This window comes from Ylistrum balloti, unplaced genomic scaffold (assembly GCF_031769215.1).
Source record: "Ylistrum balloti isolate Yb309-2 unplaced genomic scaffold, AGI_CSIRO_Ybal_v1 Utg370048, whole genome shotgun sequence".
NCBI classification, from domain to species: domain Eukaryota; kingdom Metazoa; phylum Mollusca; class Bivalvia; order Pectinida; family Pectinidae; genus Ylistrum; species Ylistrum balloti.
This window is the reverse complement of record NW_026782102.1, coordinates 546572-569300: the sequence shown is the minus strand read 5'-3', so window position 1 is coordinate 569300 and position 22729 is coordinate 546572. Positions and strand designations below refer to the sequence as shown.

The 22729-nt window shown below is 34.2% G+C and overlaps 1 protein-coding gene across 1 annotated transcript; it reads left to right on the top strand.

Moving 5' to 3' along the window:
- The first annotated feature begins 446 nt into the window (after positions 1–446).
- Positions 447–16611, top strand: LOC132549204 (ATP-dependent translocase ABCB1-like). The gene is made up of 24 exons (XM_060213121.1): positions 447–695; positions 1195–1343; positions 2171–2467; positions 2873–3044; positions 3478–3602; positions 3985–4162; positions 4300–4524; positions 4709–4834; positions 5118–5321; positions 6340–6672; positions 6959–6986; positions 7820–7980; positions 8810–8980; positions 9635–9739; positions 10010–10087; positions 10353–10436; positions 11046–11249; positions 12616–12716; positions 13138–13278; positions 13700–13856; positions 14406–14603; positions 14934–15140; positions 16141–16287; positions 16405–16611. Exons 1-24 carry the CDS (start codon positions 447–449, stop codon positions 16609–16611), a joined length of 4047 nt encoding a protein of 1348 aa, XP_060069104.1.
- Positions 16612–22729: the final 6118 nt, after the last annotated feature.

Below are 22729 nucleotides of genomic sequence, written 5' to 3'. Positions count from 1 at the left end.
GGAATTTCTAATCAACAGGGTTATTTGGGATTTATGACTCCAGTGAAATTCAGATACGCTTTCGAAGATTGTATAAACCATTAAAAAGTATCGTGTCATGATGTCATTCCTGACGCAAGCTTGAATGACATATCGGGTTCATACTGGTTGACTGACGTCATTTACAAGACATATAAAAATCGGGCTATATCAATCAAATGCTTTTTTTGTCATCTGAAATAATGGACAAAGTATCAACGTCTCATACATATAGTTAATGAGGTTGTGAAATAAAATTCGTGAAATGTCATCATCTTTGTTTTTCTTTCAGTGTAACAACGCCTACATGAATGGGGGAGTACGTTTTTCAAATGTGAATGGTTTTACGAGAATAGATAAGGAATATTTCTAGTTGCGTTCCTATACAAACTGCCACCTTAGACACTTATCTACACAAAAATAAAGTCATGACGAGGAACCGATCAACATTCAGTGTGAACGGGGTCAAAGGAGAAGGAAATGTTGCTCTCAATGGTGATTCACACGGAAAATACATTGTAAATGGACATGACGAGACAGAAAATGCTGACCATGAGAAAAAACATCCTACTACAGATCACATTTCCGATGTTCCTGATGTAAAGTTTAAGAATGAAGAGAAAAGCAAAAACGAAACAGATACAAGCGATGAAAAGAAGATCGGCATTTTTGGGCTGGTAAATTAGACTATAAGTTCAATAACAGACATAAAGATTTTATGACCAAAAACTCCATATTTTCTCCCATATATTTCTACAGTTCTAAATGATATCACTCATATAGATATGATTTGTCGAGGCATTTGTAATGCATACATATGTAACATATTCTGAGTTCTAGAAAAGGTGGGAGACACGATTTCTGAAATTACAAGTGTATATCTTGATCCATTAATTTTGGCAATTAAAAAAATATTAATGCATGTTCATACCTCCATAATGAGTTTCACTAAGAATGGATAAATTTTGACATTTAATATTTCTCTTACTCTGGACAGGTAAATCCACGTTTTTATCGATGTGGAATTTCCTTGCCTAACGCTAGGATTAAGCAAAGCTCATGTTTGCTAACTAAATAAGCTTTCCTCTCGGATTGAAAAAAAAAACTATCCCACCTCCAAGAGGGTCAACAATTCTTTCTATTATTTTTTTTATGGATTTCTAAAATCTTCTTCAGTTTCGATACTCATCATGTATGGACAAGGTGCTGTTATGTATCGGAGCAGTATGTGCTGCACTGGCAGGATGTTGCTTTCCCTTAAACATGTTCATATATGGAAGAGTGGCCAACGCATTGATCTTAAACGAAGTATTCAAATCTGTGGTGTAAGTATTGTTCTAATCTTTGTTGCACATCTAGGTTTTTACCTTTGTCGGTAGTAACGAGAAGAAGTGATATCGAGATAACATAAGGTGATAGACACTGCCAGTGGACTTCTTGTCCCCGAGGTTTGCCATAACCTACATGCAACGCCTTTTGATTGACTTGAATAGTGGCTCTGTTCAGAAAATACACATATACCTGACTATTTTCTGATTTATACAAATTACGAAATTTATTGAATTATGGGAACCTCCTAATCTATATTTTCTTTCCATCAATTTTGTTTGTCCTTGGTTACTTGCTGGCTTTCAAATGGTGCCCTTAATATCACTGACGAGGCCTTGAATGAATGATACGGTTAAATTAATCTTTATTCACTTATTTTCATTTAATTATTTAGTTCATGCACTACTGTATCTTGTTCTAGATTTTTATTAAAAAATACTATTTATTTGTGACTCTCAACGAGAAAACGTAACTCGTAATAACGAGATAACGTAACTCGTGATAACGAGATAATGTAACTCGTGTAACTCGTGATAACGAGATAGTGTAACTCGTGATAACGAGATAATGTAAATCGTAGTAACGAGATAACGTAACTCGTGATAACGAGATAATGTAACTCGTCATAACGATATCACGAGATAATGTAACTCGTAATAACGAGATAAAGATATATAGTCTGAGTGAGTGGTACTGATATGTTTTCCTTTAATTAGAGAGCCTACTATATATGAAATGCATACACAAGTAATTAATGACATATTTGAAAACTTATGTCCAGTAATTACATCACAATATCACTTCTGTATCAAATTCTCTGTAGGTCAAATATGAACGGGACATTCCCGCCTGACAACTTTACCACGACAAATGGGATGTCATTCAGTGAACTGAAAAAGTACGAGCATATTTTTCAAATGATGAAGGATGAAATCATCTGGTTCTGTGTGCTTGCCGTGGTAGTTTTCGTCTGTATCTTCTTGGCAGTAGCGTGCTTCAGTATTTCTGCAGAACATCAGATCCATAGAATTCGACAAAAGTTCTTCCAGTCCATTCTCAGACAAGAAATCAGCTGGTTTGACACTCATGAAGGCGGGGAATTGAATTCGAGGATCGCAGAGTAGGTATAAAGTGTTCATGGGAAGAGCACTTGATATTTCATTGTGTTACGATTAACACTTTCGAATTTCATCATCGTTGAATAGTTTTAGAGGGTCCAGACAGAGGTACGGTGTAATTTATTTAAGTATTCGGCTATATGGTATATAGGTATATATGGACGAGATGAGCAAATATTTGCCTGATAATTTGTTTATTGCGCCACGCACAAGTTTCGTCATTTGGTACAAAAATAAGAATGCCTTATTCAATTATCAAAAGGAGAAATTAAGAATAATACCATTACTTTTTTTGAAGCTAAAATTCGCCAGTTCGATATTCGCTGTGCATTCTCAGACAAAGCGAAAATCAGTCACCACATGAAGAACAGGTCCGGTATTTTATGTTTTTATATTGCCTGTTCTAGGGACGTACATTTGATAGCAGACGGAATCGGAGATAAGTTTGCCACAATGCTACAATGGTTCAGTACATTTATTGCTGCATATGTAATTGCCTTTGTGATCGGTTGGAAACTAACTCTTTCAGTGGTTGGGTTCTGTCCGGTCATAATTCTGGTTGGAGCGACCTTAGTAAGGGTAAGTTTTGTTATTGTATGGAGACACATCTGGCAGAGATGTGTATGTGATGAGAGTACTTTGATTATGTGCATAAAGTTGTTTATATTTATCTTCATTGATACCCAAGATGCGAAATAATTAACTAATATTTTGCACCTATATTTCCAAATAGGCATTTGCCGAGTGCAAACTAAGATTCCTATGCATTCCTCCTTTTTTCTTTAATGAGTTGTGTTCATCTTCTTTCATTTATTAATAAACATTAAATCTACTTCCATCAATGTATGTGATTGTCAAAGCGGATACATATGTTATTTGACATCAGTTTCAATGACGTAATTAGCAAAGATTTTCCTTTATTGACTACATTTTTTCATGGTGACTCATATCAGAACAGCAATACATGATAACGGAGGGGTAATTGGTATAAATGCGATTATCTGTTTAACAGTTTATGCGAAACTTAGCAAAGGAAGAATCTCAAGCGTATTCAAAGGCAGGTTCAATTGCTGAAGAAGCCCTTGGTGCTATTAGAACAGTTATGGCCTTCAACGGACAAAACAAAGAGTGTGCTAGGTAAGAAACGGACACCATTACAATATCCGTGAAAAGTATTTGCGAGTGTACGAAACACTTATCATTACAATATCCGAGACAATTATAAACGAGTGTACGAAACGGTCATCATTACAATATTCGAGTCAATTATATACGAATTTAAGACTGCATTATGTGAGTGATGCAATGCTTGGACTGTTTGGTACATCTTTCTTAGAATACTGTTTGAAAGCAATCAACTCGATATTTATGTTATATTCGTTTAGCAATCAACTGGTCATGAGGATTATTCGTATTAATGGTAAATTTTCACATATGATGTCTCTTTCCTGCGTATATCTGAATTATTCATTACACCACATATCTCCCTCATATTCAATTACCGTCCTTGAATGCACAGGTATAACAGTCACTTACATCATGCCAAGTCTAACTCAGTGAAGAAGGGTATCCTAGTGGGACTTAGCAACAGTGTGGTCTGGTTATTGCTGTATGGAGCATTTGCTGTCGCCTTTTGGTACGGTGTTAAACTTATACAAGATCAGGAAGAAGGGTTTGATCCAGGAAGCACACTCACGGTAAAGTCAGAGTATATTTATATAGATGCATTTGGTCTTCTTATTTATCTTAAATTTATTTCTGATTTTATTGCTTTTTGATATAAGGATATTTGTTTGAAACAAATTTTATGTAGAATTTAATGTTCTTTTTGTAGGTGTTCATTGGAGTGATGGTCGGATCAATGTCGTTGGGAAATGCACTACCCACTGTGGAGATTCTTGGGAACGCTCGAGGAGCTGCACAAAAAGTCTTTGAGATCATTGAACTCACCTCGAAGATCGACCCAAGTTCTACAGAAGGCAAGATGCCTGATAAGTTTGAGGGAAACATTGAGTTCAAGGATGTCGAATTTGAGTACCCTGCTCGCCCCGATGCAATGGTGAGATAAATCTCGTTTTATGCAAAGTTGTTTAATATCTTTTATATAAAATTTGTTGGAAAATGGCCTCTGCTAATTAGGTCAGGTCCATCATTCATCTTCCATAATGGTGGGTAATATATCAATATTACAATTAGTCAATAATTGCTGAAAATACTTTTGGTACAATATGTAAATATTACAGGTGCTGCGGGGAATGAGTTTAAAGGTCCGTGTTGGTCAAACAGTGGCACTAGTTGGATCCAGTGGATGCGGGAAAAGTACGGTGGTACAGTTACTACAGAGATTCTACGACCCCCCGGCCGGTCAGGTAAGTAACATAATTAGCGAAAATATTGTTATTATTCGCTCGTTAAATCTTCGTACTATGTTGTGGTATCGTCAGTCCAGACCACGACCTAAAGAACATTTCTTCTCATCTTGGTATGGCAAATAATACTTCCTCTCATTCGTTAGAAATTAACCTATTTCTTTTAAAACATGAAGTTATCGATTATTTCAGATTATAATAATGATATCTTTGGATGGTTTTGTATTTTAGTTTCTCCTTTGGTGGTAATTTATACACTTTGTCTTTAATGATGTAACTACAGGTGTTGTTGGATGGTTGTGAAATCAGCACGATAAACGTGAACTGGTTACGGAGACAAATAGGTGTGGTCAGTCAGGAGCCGGTGTTATTCGCCACCACAGTTGCTGAAAATATCCGATACGGACGTCTCGATGTTACAATGGACGAGATCATAGCAGCCGCTCGGGAAGCTAATGCACACGATTTTATATCCCAGTTTCCAGACGTAAGACCGAAGTCACAAACAAGGCATTTTATTGGAATTAATGAATAAACTGTGTTGATTATGATTATGAGATAAGTGATCTGGCATATGAAGGTCGGAAACTTGAATGCATTTCACCTCTCATCAATAATGAGACGGACGTACACAATACATCAGTGATAGTACAAAAGACACATAAGTGAATAGAACCTTTCAATACAAATTTAGAATTAGATATGGCAGAGTCAAACAATGAAAGCAACTGCAACATATAGCTGTTTCGTCCATCTAGGACTCATCAGTGATGTTAAGGGCCTAAATTTTGAAACCTAAAATGCTACTTTGGTAAATAATTAACGAACGAATATTGTACAGTGATTCTTAATTAGACAAACATGGTTTTTATAATGCCTCATGCGATATTGCAGATGGTAGACACTGCTGGTAGACTGTAAGTCTCCGAGGGTTGCCGTTAACTGTTTGCTTGTTTGCTTGTTTGCTTGGAAAATATAAAACACACGAAAATTATGGAATTTACTGAATTATGGGATTAATGCACCTTTCCATCTAGATTTTAACATTTCTTTTGATCAGTTTGGATTTTCGACAGTCGCCTCCTAGGCTTCAAAATGTTTTGCCCTGGAATCACAGACGATTACCAAATGGACAAAACTGATGTTTGATGCAGTTTTATTCATTGCGTTGCGCTACTCTAACTCTGAATTTGAAGTTATATATTTGAATCACAATATGCTATTCACTTGTGTGTTTTCTGTACAATCAGTTGATATGGGTTAAGGACAATTGCTTTGCTATCATCGATGAAACAATGTCGTAAATCAGGTACAATGTCCACATTTGGTCTTTGTTTTCATTGAAGTTTCACTTACATGAAATGTGAACTACCTGTATATAAAGTAGTAATCACAAGTTACAATATTTATATATCGTTCTGTTGGCTGTTTCTGGTAAATAACATTTCATGAAAAAGATAATGGTATTTAAATCTGATAATGCAATTGTGTTACCATTACATCAGGGATACGATACATTAGTGGGAGAAAGAGGTGCCCAGATGAGTGGAGGACAGAAACAAAGGATAGCCATTGCCCGGGCTCTGGTCAGGAATCCTAAGATTCTATTGCTGGACGAGGCTACATCGGCTCTGGATAACGAAAGCGAGTCCGTTGTACAGGCAGCCCTGGAAAAGGCTCAGGAGGGAAGGACGACAATTGTAATAGCTCATCGTCTGTCCACCATCCGTAATGCAGATATCATTTATGGCATTCAGGGGGGACAAGTGGTGGAACAGGGCACACACTCTGAGTTGATGCAAGAGGATGGGCTTTATAGTCAACTTGTATATCAGCAGGTATGAGAGAAGGAGTAAAACATATTACTCTTTGTTTATACTAGAGTAACACCAGATCTTGTTTCTAACTAAAGACAGCTTGATATATAATTAAAAAAGAGCCCACAAGATGAACTCAATTGTAAGATACATTTTTTCTTCTATAATGTGCAACAAAATGTACCGAAATGTTTAAGTAAATATAATTTTGATATGTTCAAAGATTTCATTATATCCGAGAAAACTATTGAAAATTACGTCCTCTACACAAACAAACTGTGCAGCACTTCTATTCTATTCGTTTCAGAGTCATCAAATGGATACAAATGAAGAAGGTAATTTCATATATATCCGTTGATTGATTACATATAGTTTAAGCTCACTGTTACAATGAGTTGTGTACTAACTTGCTCTTTATTGTCTGTGTATTGGAAGATATTCAGTATACTTTACAAATCAAAAGCCATGTTAACGGCTTCACATTGGTACCTTTCTTGTTACCCTTGTTGCGATCATTCATATTTCTATGGTAGATGTAATGTATACAAACGCTTAGTATGCCGAAACACCTGGACTTAAAGTGCTTGCCCTATTTCAGGATTTGCATTGTAACTCTTTTTTAATGTGTTGTTCTAATTTCTTTTAACATTGAAGTATTTTTTTTTCACTTGGTGATGTTTTCTTTGTTTTATTTCCTTGATATCCAAAGTAAGTCGATGTGCTACAGGTTTACTAGCGGCAACATAGAACGAGAGATCTTAGTCTCACCGGAAGTGTGAACATTGCTGTCTAATGTGGTAGAAACACAAGTGAATAATACATTTTGATACAAATTTAGATTTGAATATAGTATAACCAAACAATGAATTAAATTCAATCATACAACTATTTTGTCCTTTTAGGACTCGTCACTTATGCTAAGGGTCTAAAGGATAAACTAAGGTTGCGACTGAAGAAACTCCAAAGTGATCGAGAAAAAAGTCAAACTGTAGATAGGGACTTTCACTTGTCCCATTACATAATAAATTTCATCATTTTCATGTATCTGGTTATTGTTATTTTAACCTTGTTTGTTACTAGATTTTTTTTTGTACACAAAACTTTTTAATCATGACTATATAAACTGATTGATTTGTGTTGACTAACGGACGAATTTCTCTAACTTCAGTGGCTGATGAACTTGAACATGAATTGTTCGATGGAGATGATGAAGTAAAATTGCCTTCCATCAACAACATTAAGCCACATTACAACACCATACAGTCCAGTAATGACGAAAGGCCAACATCGACTATAAGTAAAAGGAAAGATGAGGAAAAGGTACACAATGTCAATACTTATGCTTTAATATCATTAAGAAATGCATGTGTTAGTGATACAGTACTATGGCGACGGAATCCTTCATATATTCGATAAATATTATTGATACAACTGTATCATAATCCGCTTGAAATATTTAATTTCTTATATAGAAATTATCAACTCTCCAAATTTGACCAAATAAGCGAAGTTATCTGCTACTCTGCCAATTTTGATTAGAATAATGCCTTACCGGTTTCATACTAAGGTCCTCATCATTACGTACTGTTCTTAGCCTTTTTAAAACGACAACTATATATGAAATACGTTAGTAAACAAACAATAAGAGACACATTTGTAGTCATGACAGATGTCATGTGGTGAATCCATTGGTTGATATTTTCGCATTTAAATGAAAACAAAATGTTTCGTAACGAGATACATATTTGCAACCTATTGTTAAAATTTATGGTGTTCATTAAATATTGAATAATATGTCATAAATTAGCGTCATTGTTTATATTTCTACTTTTTTTTTTCAAAGAATATCCATAGGTTATTTATCAAACTTCGTAATTCGGCAATTCATAAAATCTACAGGCTAATCGGACACATTGTAAATGCCAAATACATTGGTTAATTTAGGTGCAACTGTATTCTAATATTCGATATTCTAATAATCCCCTGTACATTCAGATGGCCACATCATGACATATCCAAACAAATACTTGAAAATTACTTTCAAAATTCAATCAAAGACGTGGAATCAGGTACTTATCTATTGAAAAACGTAAATTCACGATTAATAAGCTAAACCGTTTATAGGTTGATGCGTTTAAAGATATATCTATGTATTCAGAATGAAGATGAAGGGGAGAATGAAGACGATAATGTTACAGATGTGTCCGTGATAAAAGTACTGCGAATGAACTCTCCAGAATGGTACTACATTCTAGGTGCTTGTATGTGTTCTGTACTTGCCGGAAGTACACAGCCTGTTTTTGCCATTATATTTGCAGAATTTCTCAAAGTAAGTACAAACTGTTTCTTTAATTTCCGTACGTCAACTCCTAGATTTCAGCAATCTATATCATTAACATCACTGGCTAGCCCCAGAGGAACGAAACATCTGAAGGATGCAGTTTAGTTTCATTATTTATCTATAGCATATCTAATTCTCAATTTGTATCGGGAAGAAATATGAACTTCTTTGTCTTTAGTACAACTTAAATGTTCTCAATTCGAACACTCAGGCATGGTCATGGCTTTGTTAAAACAAACTCTCCTAATATTTTTCCACGTTCGATTCATTTATATAATGCCCCGGTTCAGAATATGTAAGTTATCAGACATATAACAAATGCTATTTTAATCTAATTATGGGTCTTGTTCACCTCCCCATTCATATATTGACATTTTTCGATCACTTTGGGTGTTCCTCAATCTCCTGATTATATAGTCTTTTAACATCACTGACGTCTCCAAGAAGGACGAAACAGCTGTATGGTACAGTTTAATTCATTATTCGACTTTACTGTATCTTACTCTCAATTTGTATAAAAAGTTGCTATTCACTTGTGTGCCTTTCGTACAATATTGCCATTGCCCTGTTCAATTTTCTCTTTAGATTCTGTCGTACGTACATTGCAGTTTTAGACTATATTTCTATTACACTTAATTTCAGGTGTTTACAATGGCTGACAAGGAGGAACAGACAAACAAGGCAAACTTTCTGGTTGGCATGGTAGTTTGCGTTGCAGTCGGCAACGGTGTTATTCGCCTGTTGATGGTAAGAAAACAATATAATTTTCATACAACAAAGCAAACTACCCTCGAGGCCAGATGTCGGATATGATATAGTGAATTTTTTATAACAAGCAATAACTGCTTTTTATTGATCAAATTACAAAAACATTCGCAAGAGCATAATATTTCGCCAGAGACTTTTTGTTTGTTGAATTTCATCAATGAAAGTATTTTTATGACAACACTTAGTTGTAACCATGGATGTCATATTTATTCTGTGTGTCATTGTCATGCGGTTTCTGTCTCTCTACAGAGTATATGTTACTCAACAGCTGGTGCGAAGTTAACTGCACGTTTCAGGAGGCTTGCTTTTAGATCATTGATATGGCAGGTAAGCGATTTTTGAAATGGGTTGATATACTTGTTTGCACCATAATGTACCAGATAGATACTTATGACTTTGTAATATTATTTATGTAAATTTTATCATCAATTATTCACTCCATTAATTGCTGGCGAAATTATTGCCTAAATTTGCGAACAGCTGCAAAATAATAGTTGTATCTATACCCTGTTTATGCCGTGCTATTAACATATTTTAATGGTTTCTTTGCTATTATTTCTATACATATAGGGTAATAATTGTATTTTGATAGGATATCCCATTCTTTGACGACCCTAAAAACCGAGTTGGAGTTCTAACGACAAGGCTGGCGCTTGATAGCAGCTTAGTACAAGGGGTATGTGTTTATTCAAATAAAGATTATTAGTGCGTGGTTTATGTACCTCGTGACGGCTTAGAGATGGAAATTAATGTTAAGTATTTGATTCATTATCGAATTGCTCAGCAAAATATAAAAGTCATACATGGTGAACATTGTTCATATAATGAATTTCCTATATAACTTGTTCATCAATTGCATATAGCTATCATTGAAATAAAAAGAAAACAAACAGATTGTACGAACGGCACACAAGTAAATAACACACTTAAGCACAAATAAAGTTAGGTGCAGTAGAGCTAAAGAACAGCATTATACAGCTCTTTCGTCCTTCTTGAACTCGTCAAGAATACTAAAGGCCTCAATTTGGAACCTGAAACTAGCATATTCAAACTCTTCTGGATCAGTGATGCTAGAGGTCGAAATTTAGAACCTAGGAATAAAATTTTCAAAACAATTCGAAAATTTAAAGTGATCGAAAGAAGAGCTAAAATTTATCCAAATAGTGAAATCAATTTTGTAATTTGCATATATATTAAAATTTCAGTAGAATGACTAGATTGTTCGTATATGCTGAACCATGCAACTGTTCAGAAATTACAAATTCTTTGCCATATCTATCCACAGGCAGCCGGTAACAAGGTGGGAGCAGTTCTAGAGTCTCTATCAACTGTTTCTGTCGCTGTCATCATTGCTTTCATACACAGCTGGAAGTTGACTCTTGTTATCTTTGCTTTCATGCCCTTGATGGTGGTAGCTGGTGTTATACATAGTAAAAAGCTGACTGGCTTCTCTAAGGGAGATAAATCTGTCACTGAAGAAGCAGGAAAGGTAAGTAGGTTATATCACTCAAATGCATTTTGAAGGCAATGACCTGTTTTAACAATATTTAAGGCTTTGCATAATTCAACAATCTTCATTTCAAATAAAGCACTCGGTTTTCCATAAATTTCACATTTACTAGCGTATGTACCTAGTAAATAAAGCGGGCGTCAGATCAATGTTAAAATATATAGACTGTACCTTTTAGACATATTTTCCGATTTCCTAACTTCAAGGCATAATCTCAAGGATATATACTTCCCAGCAGCTCATTCCCAGATTACAATCCTGCGCTTAGAGTAAAACCTAGCGTTTGCATTGGAAATATGTCACTGCTCTTGGGTAAATTGCAGAGAGTCTACGGATAGCATAGGGTTAGAAGAGAGAGTTTGCCACGACGAAATAAAATTGATTTATAAAATACTGCAGTTATTTTGGTTTTGGAGGGGAAAACTATCACGTGTGACCTTCAATGATCCTGGCAACGAACCAAAATGTTTGAATGACTTAAAATTGTAAAATTACTAGCACAACGCAATTTGTTCAATTTATAAATTTTCATCCTCATTTCCATTGAATGTTTTGTTTGATGTCTGATGCAGTTGGTTGACAATGGTCACGGGTAACAAATTGATACCTCATTGGAAATATCCTACTTGCTATAATTACGCAGTCTACTAGAATTCTTAGCTGCTGGTTAAGTCCTATGCGTTGATACCTCTTTACATATATCTTAACACTTCATGTTTGCCTACTCACTTCTCACATTATGCATCTCATTATTCTCTCGCGACATTATATTGAAGAACTACCAAAATTATTGCAAATTTATTGCCAAAGTGGCATTACAGTGGTGAAGACAATTGGATTACATACTTTCATCTTACACAGAATAAAGGGAGATACTTAAAGCTGAAACAGAAAGAAAATGAATTTTTACTCTTTTTACCTGTTTTTTAGTCTACAAAACCGAGAAAGAAATACTCGATTTAATTAATCATTATTATCATTCAATGAAAACAAGTTGTCTGATGCGGATTTGAACATTTTGAACATATGATTACATGAAACCTAGTACCGTATATTTATATATAACAGTGTATTTTGAAATGACCCCTGTCTCTGTTGCTGTCCCTGTAGACTATATCAGAAATAATTGTATTTTGAGTAAGATATGGTCGCCCAAGCAAAGATTTTCGGCAACTGAATCGCCTTTGAGAGTGTATCGCATGAAAACATTTCGTCTTCTGTGTTATCTGCCTGTCTGTAAAACATGATTTCAAGTGATGTTCAACTCGAAATTATTCTTATTGCTCCTCAAACACACTGGTAGGTTTTACTATTCATTTATCAATACCACGGATTTGTTTTACAGTTGACTAGCGAGGTCATCAATAATATACGCACAGTCGCTTCCCTTACCAGAGAGCAGTCTTTTATTGAAAAGTACACTGGGTTTCTGGATGTCCTTTACACGTATGTATGCTGCCTGTATCGAAATAACACTTGCCATCAAACGAGATCTATTTCTTAGCGAACGGAAAATGGATTCACTCTCTGACGGGAAGTTTCATTACGTTTGACTTTATAGTTCCTGACGATGAAGAGAAATTTTGGAAGGCCTAGAGAAGAAAATTACCCCGTTTAATCAATTCAATATAAAAAGAGCTTTAGTCCGGGCTCTTTTACAGAGACTTTCGTTATTACAAATTACGCATTGCGCATATGATTTTTTAATTTTGTCTTATCTTTCTTATCTTTTTTTTTCTTATTTTTCAGGAGTCTCCGTGTAAATCGTTCTTTTGTTCGTATTTTGTTCCAGATTCATTGAATTCGAGTTCGATTTTAGATATTGTTGACTTATTGGTATTTTCCTATTGTTTTAATTATATTTCAGAAATGGTAAGAGGCGTAGTTTCCTAAATGGTGTAATGTCTGGGTTATCTCTAGCCTTCATGTTCTTTGCCTATGCTGCCGCCTTCGCCTACGGTGGTTATCTTGTACAGTACGAAGATCTGCCATTTCAAAATGTGTTTAAGTAAGTGCGGCTGTAAAACAATTATCGGATGATAGATGAAAGCAAATCTTATAATTTCAATTAGACTAACTTGGCATTTGCGTATTTCATTCTAAATGTCTAAACTGTTAATTGGATATTATTGACACTTGTCACAATGAATTTTCCAATCAGTTATGTCTTTTAGAACTGCATTTCTATAAAAGGAAGACACGATGTTCTACAGCATTACCATCAGTTCTAGTAGGTTCACCATTAACACACTATGCATCTTACAGTTGCTTCCCTTCATTTCAAACTATCAATAGACATGGTTTAACGATAAGCTTGAGGGTCGATGATGGTCGGGAACGATATTTTAAAACTTACGGCTGAAGATCTATTTGTCGTATGCTGTTGATTTCATTTTAATATTCACAGCGTTGGATATGTGTTTGAACAGGGTTTTTATAGCAATCGTGTTCGGTGGAATGTCCGTTGGAAGACAAAGTTCCTATACACCTGATTACAATAAGGGAAAGATAGCTGCCGGTCGCCTGTTCAACATGATAGAAATGAAGCCTTCGATTGATGCAGCTAGTGATGAGGGTGAAGTCATGGTCAGTGGCAGGCTTGAAGCTAAATCATATAAAAAGTCTTATATTTTTTGTAGAGAGTTACATAAGTACAAACTTTTACAACACGCATTTAACTTGCCTTAGGTTATCGTATTTGTGTACGTCTAAATGTCAGTGACCCCTTAAGTCCCTTTCTTTTTAGATGGAAAATAAGAAAAATAAATGGTGATTTTGGAATAGCTAATGAAAAGGGGACCGATATATTACACGAAAGAATAATTCACTCATTAAACACAAGTGATCGCTATCTGCATTATTCGCATATACTGACTTGACTGGAAATTAAGCAGAGTTTTATTATGATGGATGTTTTATTTTCAATTCAATCAATTTAAACAAAAAGTCGAGATGAAATACTTACCGTTAACGTGATATATTTGTTGCTTGATAAAAACTTTTACTCTGAAGATGTTGTAGCATTTCTAACATCGTAAATAAATTCATTATTGTTACTCTATGTAATCTTACTCCATTGTCAATGTTATAAGTTTATCTGTGTATTTTCACATAACACCTTCTATTGATATTTAGGAGGAATTTTCAGGAAGTTTACTACTAGACGATGTTCACTTCCGCTATTCTTCGAGACCGGAAATTGAAGTGCTCCGTGGTTTGTCCCTGACTATTCAGACAGGGGAGACGGTGGCCATGGTGGGAACTAGTGGCTGTGGTAAATCTACCACGGTACAGCTGTTGGAGAGGTTTTACGACACGGAGAGCGGGCAGATTGTAAGATGTTTGTTGTCTCTATTGTGATATGTTGAATAAAGATAGCGATATTATAACTGACAATTGGCTTTTATTCATACCTGCATTTATCGGTGTCATACATTACGCATTCGTTGATAAGATTTACATTTTCAAATTTATAGTTTCTTTTAAATGATTTTCTATCACAAATACACAAAGAACAATGACAAATAGATGTTAGATGTTATGAAAATGAGTGCATACGTCGTTAGATTTACTTCCAGAGTGGGTTCAATTCTTTTGGTCTATCATTCTTAAAATGATAAGCAGCTTGAAATCTGTGATTTAATTTATTTTCCTTATTCACAGCTTGCAGACGGTAAGAATATTAAATCCCTAGATCTAAAATGGTTCCGCAAACAAATAGGAATTGTTTCCCAGGAACCATGTCTGTTTGACTGCAGCATCGCAGAAAACATAGCCTACGGAGACAACAGTAGAGATGTAGCCATGGACGAAATCATCACAGCAGCGCGCAAGGCTAACATTCACAATTTCATTGATAGTCTGCCACTAGTAAGTATTTTGTCTTTAAAGTGTAAGTTGAAATTCTTTGTACAATTTACGTGCTATACACTGTTATAAGGTCACGCTTATACGCTTTGACGTTTTTCGATAACCATCGCAATGTTAATAACATAGAGACATCAGATAATAGAAAATAGTGTGTTGCCCCTTTAACACATTCTTTGTCGAAATTCTACACATATTTCGCAAAATAATATCAGTAAAAATCGCTCAGAGCATCAGAGCCAACAAGAGGAATTGAAATAAGTTGCCAGTTTGTTTAATAATAATGAAAGAGTTAAAATAACCAGTTTATAGTTTTTAAGACATATCTATCATATAATGGATATAATAAATTTATAAATTTATTTGTTACAAAACAATCAGCATGGTGATATAACTTGAGAGCCATGTTACAGCAACGTAATTCTAGAAAATATTAAAGTACATGCCATATCACAATATCTAAACTCCAATAAAGCTATAATTATTGTGTTTGCATTGCGATGTTATGAATTATTTCCCAGGAAGAAAACTGCACATACATTGATCGGGATCTTAACATTACTAATATGAAACATACTGCTGCAAAACTAAAAATTTAAAACGTAAAAATATATAAAGAATCGCAGTGACTTAACAATTATATACTATCGCAGCGTCCTGGCACCATACTCGATGATAACTACTCCAATATAAGAGAACACGCCGCAAGATAGATAACTCTCAATATTTACTGAACTGTCACCGTTATTTTGCTTGTACTTTACTACTCCTCTAAGGGCGTGGGCAACTTAACAATTTGCTATTGTCAAACGAGTTTCTCTGTCCATATGTCATACGAATTGTGGTATTATCCATCTCTTAAGATACTTTTTTACCTACGATTACGTGAAAGGTGTATGTCGTTCATGTTAACGAGTTTCCAATTGTGTCTTAATAGTGCTGAATATATAATAATGATAAATCTTATAGTCATGTCCCGCATTTATGTTTTTCTACAATCTAGGGCTATGATACAAATGTTGGAGACAAGGGGACACAACTCAGTGGAGGACAAAAACAAAGGGTTGCCATAGCCAGAGCTTTGATACGTAACCCAAAAATCTTGCTTCTAGACGAAGCTACTTCAGCCTTGGATGCAGAAAGTGAAAGGGTAAAAAAAAGTTTTGTTATATTCTAATTATCACTTTAGTTGATTAATTTATTAATTTCAGCAAAACTATATTGTATCCTAATTGTCGTGTTATTCCCTTTGTTGTGTTTTACATAGGTCGTACAGGAGGCACTTGACAAAGCACGTGCTGGTCGGACATGTCTGGTTATTGCTCATCGTCTTTCCACTATTCAGAACTCGGACCGCATCGCTATTCTACATAAGGGTGAAGTAGTAGAACTTGGCAGTCATTCCGAACTCCTTGCGAAGAAAGGAATTTATTACAATCTCAGTCAACACAATAGCAAAAAGACTGATCTATAAAGGGTGTAATATATGTTGAATTCGCATAAAACGGAAGCCTGACATCATCTGGGCTAAGGTGCTTGATGTTTCTACGCAGATGTACATAATGATTAATTTGATCCTCTGTGGCGGTACTTGGCGGCATATCTCTGTCCACATGGCGTCGTGTTTTTAAATACCAAGAAATTTAGTTTTTACGTCCATATTACAAAGACTCATGGAGACGAAAATCTCTTCAATATCAAATGCATTCCTACATAATTTCCTACAATGATACTAAAGTGGACAGCTTTCCACTAAACTATATGATGAGCGTGAGAATATTAATTTCCTTATTTTTACATTTCCATTTCTGAATAGCAACATTCCTGAATCACTAATCTGTTTTGTTTGTAGTTGATTCAATGTCCAATGAACTGTTCGGATTATCAGATTTTCGTGCAAGAAGTCATCAGCTGACACACTGGCTCGTTTCAAAAGAAGAAGGTTGATGAAAGTTAAGTTTTACGGTCGTCACAGTGGTGTCATTAAGCGATATGAATGTTGGCATTTTTTATGGTCGTTTGTTTGTCTGTTGGTTTCGTTGTTCTTTACTTGGTTCTCATTTGAGAGCATGACATTAATGACTTCGATTGACCAAGGTTTACATGACAGGTGCCGTCAATGAAACAGAAGTTGATATGTTAGCATTATCCTCTTTGTTTTTGATGCATATTTGTGATAGAAAGTGGGTTCTATCAAAGGAAATATGAATAGTTCTTTGCGGTACCCAATATCGTGATAAGTAAAACATCAACTTGACCATGTTTTCAATGTTGTTCATATCTATTGATGTTCAGAGGTTTTATTATCACGTTGATATTTTGGTGATGATTTGACGACTAGGGAACATTCTCGCCAGAGTCATTATTAACAGAGTAAAATAGGAGGGTTAACATTGGATAGAGTATTTTTGTCCTTACAATAACTTATGGTATCTAACATTAAGTTTGGGTTTTACTATAAACTACGTAATATTTAGACAATTAAAAGTTCGGTACCTTACTATCTTATATTGTTATGAACAGATGATTATGATGTTTACATTTTTATGCTGATCCCAATATTAATCTCTTTTTGTTATTGACATATACATGTGTCTGTGTGTGTGTGTGTGTGTGTGTGTGTGTGTGTGTGTGTGTGTGTGTGTGTGTGTGTGTGTGTGTGTGTGTGTGTGTGTGTGTGTGTGTGTGTGTGTGTGTGTGTGTGTGTGCGTGAGGGTGTGGGGGGGGAGGGGGGGAGGGTGTGTGTTTGTGTCCGTGTCCTGTTACACGAAATGTCCTTTGGTTATTTTAATCAGGTACCCGATCTTTTTTAATTTATTTTCTTCAATTCAAATTTGACAGATTATATAAAAATTCATATTTTTTAGAAAGCTTGAACCAATATCTAAGAGTGCTTAAAACAATCTGCATAATATCTCTTAACTTTGTAGATAGCAAATATTATCAACATATATTAAAACGAGAGCCAATGTAGTGACAGTGTGAATCTTGTAAAAAAAAAATCTGCTCGATGAGGCTGAAATCAAATGCATTTCATATGCTTAAATGGCTTAGCCAAAGTTGTGTTTGCTCAAAGTAATTCAGTTAGAGTAACGTGTCAATAATCACCGAACATTGATTTTCATTCGTAACCAAATTAGAGCATTTATTTATATATATATTCTTGCCATGATCGTTCAAATTTAAAAATGATTGCTTGACCCATGTTGTAACAAATAGTTTGACTAACTTTTACAGTATATGGTGAGCTAAAGTCATGTTCATATTTCCAAGTGAAATGGTGCATTCGAAATGATAAGATTACCTATAAACAAACTATTAAATATATGTTTGCTTCAGTTTGGATGCGTTATAAATATAATTAGTAAACTTACATCTGATCTACACAAATTGAAAACGCTTGGGCAAAAGCTTGCGATTATAAAAGTGATTTTCAGTATTTTAAAGATATATTCAACTTTATTAAAATTAAACGTTTAAGTTGACAAGACAATAAGTAGACTTATTCGAGATTATTTCTCCTGAACAAATTCCACTGTATTATGTTTGGCATCTTTAGCTAAATATCCTAATGTCTTGCCTTTGAAATATCAAATAACACTGATAATTTTATCTACATTATTTAAACTATGATATTTAATCATTCATCTTGCCTTAAACGTGAGTTTATTTTTGTTTTTATTTAAAATTATCGATATGTTGTTATTTGTTATATATGTCATACGTACAATTCTGAAATGTTCGGGTAATTTGTATGTACCAATTATATGCTAACTTCTCATATCAGTGTCAGGTCTATACACAGTTTCGAACTTTGGCATTATTTAAATCTTTTCAAAAATTTTCGTGTAATATACATGTAAGAAGATCTCGATATTTCCGAGTATTCCATCAAATGGATACGTACCTTACGTAATCATTGTCAGGGTATAAGATGTTTGGGTTTCAGAAGTGTGGTCGAATTTCACCGGAATCAAGGGGTATGAGGTCGTATCAGGACGATCAAATTTTGCTTTACACTTTAAAATTGTTATTTCAAAAATTGTTTTATCCACAGAAATGTATTGATATAACATCATCACTTATTTCATATTTGACGTATTTGAACAAATCTTTGCACATCAGCCCCCACTTTGGAATCTCTTGGTTAATAAAGCATTCGAGTTTTCTCATGGAATGAGTAACCAATCTGGTATATTTTTTCGTGTTTTTACATTTGTTGTATATTTAGATATCATTTCTTGATAGATATACATCAATTAATACGATGACAAGTTTAAGAGTTATTCATAATTTATTATTTAATACTATAACACGTGTTAAAATTGTTATAGGCATATTACATACGACATGGAGGATTTTTTTTCTTAAATGTTGATGCAATAAATTTTAATGGAAATCAATGGTGAGATCTATATAGATTAAGAGTCACACACCGGTCACGTGACGAATGTGAGTGATAAGTGAGTGTTATGACTTTAATGTAATCAGATTGTGTGATAAGATATAAAATAGTTATTATATTTTCTCAGTACGTTAAGATCTGATATAAATGTTGATAAATTCCATAAAGCTTCTTGCTTTATTGTTTAGTGATAATTGATAAATCACTTTTGTTTATATCTTGCCTTAGTCTTATTGAATTCGAGTTTGTAATATAATGTTAATATTTTCTTAATTTTTTTAAAATGTTTCATTACAAACTGACTACCAGTCACCAAGTTTTTTTAAGGAATTGCTCATCTGAATATCACAATAGATTATCTCCCTTTAATTTGGAAACTAGGATATGAATTATCCAAGTGATCAAAAAGATAATTTTTTTATTATGGTTTTAACGTCATAGAGATTGGTCTGTTTAGGTCTATTACCATATATATGGATTCGAAATAGTTTGTTTCTTTAATGGAGCAATATGAATTATTACTATGTGTTTGATAACCTATTACCCTACCAGAGTTCAATGTAACTGAATAAAATGTTATAATTCTTATTATGAAAGCTTAATACTACATTATATATTTAGTTACCATGGGTTTTATAATTACTTACTACTAGTGTTGTATACTTAAAAGAGACGCAAAAAGAAAACGGAGAGCATATTACAACAAAACTTTTAAGAAATCAACACGTTTATACGCAGCAAAACATGTACACGGCATGTATATACGTTACTATATCCAGAGTTGGTTTTTATTTTGGTTGTCTAGCTCGACGCACAATTATTCATGTTATCTAACACGTCAATAATTTTGAAAAATCCGTGTCTCTTATGATATCATCACAATAACATATAGTATTTTTTTTCTTTTTCTTTTCATTTTTTTCAAATTTGAATACATACCGTAGAAATAATCTCGAGTGTGTTGCTTTGAGAATACATTCATTTAGTTGAGTTTGGTTTGAAAAAGGTCAAGAATAGTAAAATACAGATCATTCAAAACTAGAATATATTCCTTACAGAGAGCACGTAGCTCATAAAGAGGTGGTAATTCGTACTTGAAGTCATTACTATAATTATCGACATTAAAGTCAAAAGAACAAAATTGTCTTTTAAAAAAGTGCATCATGGATCTTAATATTTTTTCATGAATAAATGTGTGTTGAGGATGGAAATCTGTATATTGAACAGCTAAGCGAGGTGCATGCATATACATCATGCCAGATCTCATTTGACAGACAATAATCATAATCAGTAGGTGGTGTTTATTTTTACACCAGGAAAGACTGTTAAATGTAAAAACAGCGGGTCAGTCATAGCCCGTATTCAAATGATACTTTATCTAAAATTCCTATATGTTTATGACAATTGTTCATATCAGGAAATTTAATGATGCACGGGTGATTTATTTGAATATTAAATATCGGACAATGAAAACAAATTGTTCAATCAAAACACGCTTTTTTTCTATGTTTTCAAGTAACATTTGAAATCATCGCTTTATCCCTGCTTTCTGTGGCATTTTGCGAGGAAACTCAAACATTCCAAAACAGAAATCCAAACAGACATATATACAGTTATGATATACTAAACACACAGGTATACATTATTAATATACCAAATACACAAAAATACGGAAATTATATACCAAACAGACAAAAATACATTTTCAATATATCAAACAGACGAAAATACGGGAACAATATACTAAATAGAAAAACATACGTTTACAATATAATAAAACGGACAGAAATACAGTTACAATATACCACAGAGACAGATATACAGTTACAATATACCACAGAGACAGATATACAGTTATAATATACCACAGAGACAGATATACAGTTACAATATACCACAGAGACAGATATACAGTTACAATATACCACAGAGACAGAAATACAGTTACAATATACCACAGAGACAGATGTACAGTTACAATATACCACAGAGACAGAAATACAGTTACAATATACCACAGAGACAGATGTACAGTTACAATATACCACAGAGACAGAAATACTCTTAAATGAAAAATCCAGTTCAAAATCGCATAAGCCAAAACAAGCGGTTTGAAAGAATGAGTATCTCTCTCTCTCAATATCAAATATGTGTCACTATGAATTGTCTCAATCACCTTATATTAAGGTTTTTTTTTTTTTTTTTTGGGGGGGGGGGGGGGGGGGGGGGGGCCTGTAATGACTGTTGTGATTATTTGTGTCCAGTTCTTCTATTAATAAATATTTGCATTAAAATATGTCGAAATCAACCCGATTTGTTTACACCGTCTGTTCGAAACTCGATCTATACTGACTCGCTTCCTCATTTTGTTGTTAGGCAGGAACAAATACTGTTGTGATCACCAATTTCTCGAGGTCATATCAAATATGTCTATATAAACCAATGTTAGTGACATAACCCTGACATTCATACTTAATTTCCCTTGATTATACAACATATCCACTGGATGCAATTGACACTAATTAATTAAACGTTCAGTAAACGGATTGTATCATATGGTACATCAGGAGAATAATTTAGTTGTTTGAAAAATTATTTATCTAATAGACAACAAAAAGTATTAATTTCAAACTCATTTTCTGATACTGGTGTTATAATACCGGTGTTCCACAAGGGTCTGTTCTTGGACCGCTACTTTTTCTTAATGTTAATTAAGGATGTTTCTGATATTTAAAATTCCGCTTCTCTTCTATTTGAAGACGATACTTCATCATCTTATCAAGAGATCGAAATTTCATTGAACCGAGACCTTGAATCTTTAAAGAAGTGGATATAGGAAGCTACATACAATTCATTCTAAATAAAGTAGAAATGTAGTTATTTGAACGGAAATAGATTGGTAAATGCCATAGAATAAAGATACGGTTAACTTGGGAATACTATTTCTTTATACATATTAAAACAACAACTCATAGTTTCATTAGGAAAGGCGGCCATTGGTTTCAACGCTTAGTTAACCAAGTTAGGTATCTCTACAAAAGAGAATTATGTTACTATTGAATTTCAATTGACCAAAATGTTTAAATCGAAAATAACCACGCGTTAAGATTGTTACAGGAACAGCAATCCACATTGTATATAGCACGTCCGCCTGAACACTGACGTTCGTCGGTGAGGCGATACCCGG